This window comes from Xiphophorus maculatus, chromosome 21, assembly GCF_002775205.1.
Source record: "Xiphophorus maculatus strain JP 163 A chromosome 21, X_maculatus-5.0-male, whole genome shotgun sequence".
NCBI lineage: Eukaryota > Metazoa > Chordata > Actinopteri > Cyprinodontiformes > Poeciliidae > Xiphophorus > Xiphophorus maculatus.
This window is the reverse complement of record NC_036463.1, coordinates 14,977,239-14,985,625: the sequence shown is the minus strand read 5'-3', so window position 1 is coordinate 14,985,625 and position 8,387 is coordinate 14,977,239. Positions and strand designations below refer to the sequence as shown.

The 8,387-nt window shown below is 36.9% G+C and overlaps 1 protein-coding gene across 2 annotated transcripts; it reads right to left on the bottom strand.

Annotated features, from left to right (window-relative positions):
• Window positions 1-464: 464 nt before the first annotated feature.
• Window positions 465-3,946, bottom strand: LOC102235410 (beta-1,4-galactosyltransferase 1-like). Of its 2 annotated transcripts, none has more exons than XM_023326548.1 (3): window positions 3,613-3,946; window positions 2,758-3,319; window positions 465-1,668 (listed from the first exon to the last, which is right to left on the bottom strand). In XM_023326548.1, exons 2-3 carry the CDS (start codon window positions 3,136-3,138, stop codon window positions 1,000-1,002), a joined length of 1,050 nt encoding a protein of 349 aa, XP_023182316.1. In that variant the 5' UTR covers window positions 3,139-3,319; window positions 3,613-3,946; the 3' UTR covers window positions 465-999. The 2 variants fall into 2 exon arrangements, with proteins under 2 accessions (XP_023182316.1, XP_005803398.2); XM_005803341.3 differs by having other exon boundaries at window positions 2,758-3,230.
• Between the last annotated feature and the right edge of the window lie 4,441 nt (window positions 3,947-8,387).

Here is an 8,387-nt window from a genome sequence, read left to right as displayed (position 1 = left end):
TGTTTTCCAGCAGAATCGCAATCAGCTGGTTCATCAGATCAGCTGATGAAGTCGATTATTTCACCGTATTAATCAGACTAATTTGTTAGTTTTTGCTATCTCCTGGGAAAAATGTATTTTTGTCAATGCTCATTGTGACGATATAGCATCTTCACAGAATCCCACGTGAAATATTCCAAACTGATTTAAAATTATACATTGATCTCCATGCAGGGTAATAGTCCTGTCTGTCAATAGAAACATGCTAAAGCTTTTTTTTTCTTGCTGGTGTGCTGCTAAAAACATGTAATATACATTTCTAATTCAAGTCATCTGGTCAGAATAGATACATGTAACAGATTCCAAGGGAATTTCCAGAAATTTATTGCTCTAGGCAGTAATTGCAACTTACACACAAAGGATTAGTGATCTATCGAAAGACCATCTCCAAACCTTATTTAATTCTCAGCCATTAAACTGCAAAATGAGAACACAAAGAAAGAGCTTTTATTAAATATGAATTTATATTTGTAATGTAAATTGAGACAATTAAGTGCAAATAGCAAATGTATCAGAGGGGGAGACTACAATTTGCAGCCTGCATATAGCTACACAACAGACATTGGTTTCAAAAGTGTATCAGTATCTACGCTACTTGATACTGATGGAAATGTTAAGATAGGAACTGACGAATTTGTCAGACAACTACAAACCGCAAATGTTTAGGCTTCTTTTAACATGCCACTCCTAACATTTTTATGGATAAAAAAAGTTCTGCTTAATCTGATGGCTATCATAATTTTCACAATTCTAGCCACAAATTTCATGCTCCCTTTATGGCTAACCTGGAGACATTCACACAGAGATGCTTTTCATACCCCTTCACCAAAACTGCCAGCCATTCACAGTTATTTCAGTTCCATTACACACATCAGCTTCACAAATGTTTTACCATGTTTTACAGATCACCAGTGAACCTGAAACTACACTCTGTCTTTCACCCATATTTTACAATTTCCATCAACTTGCTGGAGCATGAATGTCCACAGTAATAAAAGTAAAAAATAAATCCTTTGAGATCTCCTTGACTGTATAGCTGAGGGTATTTAGTCCATCGTTGTCCATGGTCTGCTTTGTTCTACTAAGTTTTCCAGGATTCTTTGGATTAGGCTCATTGTGCTTGTCTCTTTGATGCCTGACCATCCTGTACTTTCCAGTCACTCCATCTGGTCGAGAAATGGACATTCCACGGAAGATGATGCGCCTGTAAATGTCGTCGTCCTCGCCGCCCCAGCCCCAGTAACTGTTTGGACAGCCATTTATTTTAGAGAACTGTTGCTTCGACAGTGAGGCGACCCCACCAAAGTAGGTCTTGTAGGGTAGATGAAAGTTAAACTTGTCCATGGCCACAGCCAAATGTCTGGGATTGTCATAGCATCTGTAGATGTTACGGTCATCAAGAGGCACCAGGTCAACATCAGAGAAGACAAAACAGTCATAATCGTATTCCTTCTGTGCTTCTACAAATCCAACATTCATCAGTTTAGCTCGGTTGAAGATTCCTTCCCCATCCTGGTTGATGACATATACGCCGTAGTCCAGCTGCTGTCGGATCAAGATAGGATGCATGTAATAAAGCCAGTGCACCAGGTGCTCATGTCGATTTCGGAATGGGATGATAACTGCCACCTGAAAAAAAAAAAAAAATCATGTGTGAAATTACTTTACACATACACTCATGACTGTCATGACAAAATGTAGATTTTTTTTGATTTTCTTCCTTACTATTGCAATATGGTTACAAATGGTAAGATTCCCAGATGTGGGTTGGGTTACAAATATGATGTAAATTGATAGTAAAAAAGTTTCCAACTCCTGTTTAGCACGTCAGGTTTGACACCGGGTTCATTATAAACTCCCAGGACTCAATCATTATTGTTCAAGTGTTGTTTTTCGAAAGAATCATGTAAATTCTTCTTAGCTAATTAACATTAATTTAGATTTTTTTTTCTTTTAGTTGTAGAATCCTGTAATAACATTTCATTTGTCCAAGGTTTTTTTTTTAAAAAACGCCTTATAAGTCCATTTCTCAACCATGTTGAAAAATTTACTTTGGAACTGAAAAGGCCTTTCAGATGAGAATCTGTGGTGGGTAGACATTATTTTTAGAATTGTGCTCAAGAAACAAGAGGAGAAGCCGAGTTAGCTTCTACTTAAGCACCTAGGAAGTTCATTTCTCCACTATTTTGTGGAGTGTTGGAATAATCATAAAATAACTTCAACAATAAAAGGGAGCTTGTTTGCTTCTAGTTTTTCTTTTCATCTTCTTTACCTTTTGCTTGCAAATACAAAGTGTTAAACTGTTCATACACCTTACCTTTTTCACATTCCACAGTCTTTCATGTTTTTATTTGCATTGTATACTTTTATACTGCACCTTTACCAGCCTCTGTGTACTGTAAAATAGTTGAAAGTACAGAAATTCAATACACCAAACAAACAGGTAGAACCTATCAAACTCCCTAACGTAAGGGTAAATAGGACCAGATTTTTAACTAATACATTTCAGTAGAATTTTCACAGTTGTCCATTTTGTGTAACATTTTGTATAATTTTTCAAAAATTATTTGCCTAAACATGGGAATAGTTTTGTTTTTTTTTGCATTCTGAATTAATTCAGTCTTTCATGACTAAAAAGTTTATGTTTTGTGACATAAGACATAATCGTAGCAATTTTGCTATTTGCTTTTAATAGAAGAGTTGTACGTTTTTTCCTACCTTGTGTCGGGAGATACAGTCAGATGGCTTGTACCGTCCTCCCTTCTGAAGAGAATAACTTGCCTCCGTTTTCACGCTCTCTAATGTCCGTTTTGTATTGAACTCCACATTCAGAGGCCCCTCAAGTCTTGGTGGCGTTTCTGGACATGAATCCAAAGTCTTTTTTGGAGTGCTTGGCATCCTTGAGGTTTTATGACTGACCTCAGTCCACTTTAAATTATCTTGTAACTTCCAGGAAGATGTCTGGTTTCCATTTACAGCAAAGCGGTGAACAGCAGGAATACCATAATAAACATTATGATTGTAGTATAACACCACAGAATAAAACAGAAGGCTGAGGAAGGCAAAAAGTGACAAGCAGGCCAAGAGTTTTTTCAGCATTTTTAAAATCCCCGATGTTTTGCGCTTGCATGCAGAAGTGACCTTTCACAGCTCTTCTTCCTGTAGTTCTCCCTTTGCAAGTCAAACCTCACCTAAGAACAAAAGTAACCAGATCTGTTTTTCGTTTTTTTCTTTCATCAACTTCCTTGTTTGACACAGCAGATCAGGTTCGGCTATATACCTGTGTGTAATAATCATAAGGTGTAAGGTTTCAAATTTAAAATGGTTAAAACCATTTTTATGAGTTAAAATTCAAATAGCAGTTCAATTTAGTGATAATTATCATGAATTTAATTGTATATAAAACAAGTACAGTATTCACTCCATTCAGGTGTTTTCGCAACAAAAATTGTAATCAGAAATAGAAAGTCTTAAAGGAATATTTGCTTGACTTACTTACTTAAGACAATTTCACAAGGAATAAAAGTTAAAAATACTAATTCAATGCAGGAGCAAAATAATGCCAAGACAAACCTTAAAGAAACTATATTTTGTCAGATTGTGCCCTCTACAGGCATGTATTTGATGGTGCCGAGTCCTCAGCAGGCCAAACTCAAAACGCCGTCAGGAAGCCTTCATAGAAAGAAATCTGCCAGACATCTTCAACTTGATGAATTTCTGTCTGTTCTGCTACCTGTGGTGAGGAGCTGTCCATGTAATCCAGTCTGTTTATGTCTTTGCTCTGTCTCAAAAAGGTACGCCCGTTAAACACCACCAGCAAAGGACTGGCTCACGCTGAATAGAACAGAAATGAGTGTATTTCCTCTTAGAGCAACTTTCGGAACTGGAATGTCACTGATAAGTAACCAGCACCGCAGACTTCCCTTTTACGAGAAGGCTGGCCAATCACAGAATCGGTAAGGGGAGTGCCGTCAAACACAATATGAACACTGGACCCAGGCGGAAAAACCCCCCAAACGAACCTGACAACAGGGTGTTGTCACAGCATGCAAACAACCAGTAAAAAACAATACATTTTTGTGGAGAAAAAGAAGAGCAGAAAGGTTTCAAACATTTCCTCACCCAAAAGAACCTCAGGTTTAATGTTATGAAATGCCAAAGATTCTTGTTTACAAACAGAGTTATGCAACTATCTCTTCTCAGATATTCATTTGCAAAAAAAAGGTCAACTTATCAAACAATATTTTTTTTGCAATGTAAAAGAAGATAGAATTAAATTTATCATCCTACAAGAGAGTTCCAAAGTCAACAAGGCTTAAAAAACATGTGAACTAACCCTGAATTTTGATGTGTTAGTACTACAGCGGTGGCTGTTCAGCTGCAGAACGTGTGACAAGTGGCATGTAGAAACAAGATCAGCAGAGAAACTTTGCTAAGTAGTTTGTGGGAAATTGCAGCGTTTCTGTTTCCGCCACATGAGAAACCTTTTTTGTGGTAAACAGACACAATGCGGAAACAAAGAAAGCTCATGTGCTCATGTTTCTATTTATGTATTTATTAATTATTTCGTCAAAGTTTCAAAAAGTTAAAATTCCTGATCTTATGTGTGCTTTCCAATAGAGGATTTTGCATCCTCTACTGATAAGTATCAAACAAAAGTTATCCTTTTATTTGGGAGTTATCAGCTCTGACACTGTGCTCACCTGAGAGAGGCTATTCTGCTGCCACCTTCTGGAACTTTTGCCTCAATTGCTCTGTATGTGCTCTGATCTCCCCACTGTTAAGAAAGAACTCAAAACCCACCTGTTTAAAATTGCTTTTGTTGTTTAAATCTGCCCTTTTTGCATGTTTTGACGTGTAGTGTTACATTGTTTGATTTTACATTGTTGTACTTTTGTAAAACGTCTTTGAGTACTTATAAAAGCACTTTAAAATATATTTTAAAAATTATTATTATTATTATTATTATTATCAAATGTCATGTTATCTCCAAAAGAGTCAGATACTGAATCACAAAATAGACTAATTCAGTAAATAAATTTCAACTTTCATTCACAGTACTTCATCTTGTCATGTACATTAATTTTAATCTGCCATCCCCACAAGTTGATGACTTCAGGCAAAAAACGTAAACGTCTTCATAAACATTGGAAGATTCCATTAATATTCCGGTTTCACAGTTGTGATCTGGCAATCATATACTATTAAGTTCCTTAATAGTTCCTTACTGTTCCTTAAAGAGATTTAAAGGGACAGTATTAGGTATTCTTCAGGCACTTAGTGTCATTTTATAGCACAATCAAGTAACTATTTTACATTAAGATAATATAAAAATTTGTAAATACTGCATTTACAGAAAAGATTTGATGAGCTTAATTAAAAACAATGACACAAGTTTTCCAACTAAGAGCAAGAAAACACCTGAACCTGGTTTTGCTATATATACACTGCTCAAAAAAATAAAGGGAACACTTAAACAGGTGTTTAACACTTAAAGTGTTCCCTTTATTTTTTTGAGCAGTATATATAGCAATCCTTGAAATTGGGCCTCAGTCTCATTAAGAAGTCCTTGTTCTTTCGGACACTCTGCCATCAGCCCTTCATCACAACAACATTTACAAAAGTTCGTCAGAGCATTGGACTGAGAAATAGATTATAATAAGCTCTGCAGATTCGCAGTTCCACCAGGTGTTTGCTAACTGCTGAAACCACTAGTCTGGAGCAGCTAAATGGAGAAGGTGTGTTTGGATTGGGGGGGAGTTGATGCCCTCTGAGGCAGAAGCCCAGAATATTAGGGAGCTGCACAGAACCGGCAGCGCTTGGTGAGACCAGATGTTTTGGCAGTCCAAAAAGTTGCCACGGAAGATTCAAAGATTTCTCAAACATGCATGAAAGAATGAAAACAACACTCCAGGTATGGTTTTGATGAGGGTATAGTATTATAACATGATGTAAAGTTCAATAAAGTCTAATGTTTACCTGGTCTGTCAGTTTTGATGAAGGACAATGGGTCCCTTTTGTTTGCACATAAAGTCTGCACAGAGGAATAAGCCTCCAAACATAGTGGATGTTATTTTGAGCTAAATAGGAGAACAAATACATTTACTTACATTAAGAGTAGACCACAAAAGAACACTGTTATGAGCGCAGATACAGTTTTTACCACTAGATGGTACTAAAGTATAACCAGTAATACAACATCCAGACAACATGGTAGGGCGATATGAGGCGAATCTACCTGTTAATTTTATACAATACACATATCTAAAGAAAAACGCATAAAACTAGAAAGAGATTTTCATGAATAAGTCTTAAATGATTAGTTATTTAAGAAGTTTGGATTGAAAATGGGACAGGTTAAGTTAGTTGCAGTTAATCTCAAACTCAATCTGTAATCCTCATTGGACGAATTTATACAACTTCCCATTTATTTTGTTGTTGGTTTATTGACTAAAATGGTCTAGAAAGCACTTCATAAGTCAGAAAGTGCCAGACTGCAATAGTGCCAGGACAAGGAACATATAAAGAAATTAAAGGGTTAAATACAGACCTGACTGTTTTATTAAATCTTCTTCCCTATGTGTTTATATATAATTTATTTATTTTTATAATTATTCTGAAGGTAAAAAAAAGCAGAGAAGAATATCTATGTCCACTTTCTTTGAAATTATTTAGATTGCATACATCCCTTCTGTTCCGGCATATACACAGAGGTACCCACATGTACTAAACAGGCCTAGTTTCAGCTTAGAGAACTCAGCGGGTTAGTGAAACGTGATGCCCAGACCATACAAGTGTATGTGTTTGTGTGCATATATGATTGTGTGTGCGTGTGTGCAGTTTTGAGTGGTCTCAGCTGTGTAGAAGGGAGTGCAATGACAGCCAATCAGAGTTAATTCAAAATCAGAGTGGTTCTGACGGCTCCATGGTCTACCCCGGGGAACAAAGCGCTTTGTGTGCGTGCGTGTAGGGGTGAATGTTGGTGTGTATGCGCACACACCTCTTCAACCTTCCTCTTACACTCCACCTGCTTCTCATTGCCCAAATGGCCTGACAAAATCTGTTTTTTGATATGTATTCACTACTCAGCACTTGCATTCCACCGCTTTTATTCCACAGATGCAAAATGATGGAAATGTGTGGCGGTTTGATCTTGGAGTTATAATGTAATAGGCTGTCGTTGGGCTTCTTTAGAAAATGCCTTGGTGCTTACCGTGTTTCTTTTCTCAGGTTTACAACCCATAGTTTAAATTCCTTGTGAAATTTTCCCTGAAGCGATCAGCTAACACATTCAGTTTAAATCAACCCTCCAAGCTTTGGGAAAGCTCACTTTTAAGTGAATGGAAGAGATGATACCCTTCCTGCACCTATTTCCCCCCCCCCTGCAATGGATTTCAGTTATTTCATACAGCTAAAATGTTCATTTAAGGCCTTCCAACAGTTGCAGCTTTGAGATTCAGTAGATATCAATTTCATACACATTTTAAGCTAAAAATATGTGGATTATTTATTTCACAGCTTGGCTACATTCTTAGTGTAGCCAAGTTCAACAGCAAGTGTGCTGAATGCATGTTTGTGACATAAAATAAATAAAAATCTTTGATTTAAAAAATATGTTACTAAGCTACCAACAGCAACAGTTTGAAATGCCACGTAAAGACAAAGTGAAAAACAGCGACATGATTGTAGTGAGAGATTGGATTATTGGACTTTATTTATTGGACTTTCAGTACTGGTTGTAAGACAGGCTGTTAAATTTTTGTTTTGAATTCCTGTGTTAGTTTTGACTGGTAGAGGCAACACAATAAAGTCAAGTTTGAGGTCAAATTATTTATGTAGTGCACATCATGTGTTCACCAACACATTACACCAGGGGTCTCAAACTCCAGTCCTCGAGGGCCGCAGTCCTGCAACTTTTAGATGTGCCTCTGCTGCACCACCTGAACAGAATAATTAGGTCATTAAGGCTCTGGAAAACTGATCTACACAAGGAGGAGGTAATTAAGTCATTTCATTCCAGTGTTTTGTACCTATGGCACATCTAAAAACTGCAGAACTGCGGCCCTCGACGGAAACCAACTGTCTTTTATACCTAAGTGATTTACAGGAAGGAACCATCAGAAGGGGTAGTCAGAAAACAAACAAAAAATAAAAACAAAATCAAACAAATCTGACACCAAAAACAATAATTGGTGCACAACAAATCTTCATATTAAAACAAATAATTACAACTAAGCAAATCTAAGCATAATCAAAAGACTAACTCAAGTTTAACACTACTCCCTTCAGAGTTACCCCTTCTAATCTAAATAGTTTGCTCCAAGAGCACCTGGAGCCTGTGCTTCCCT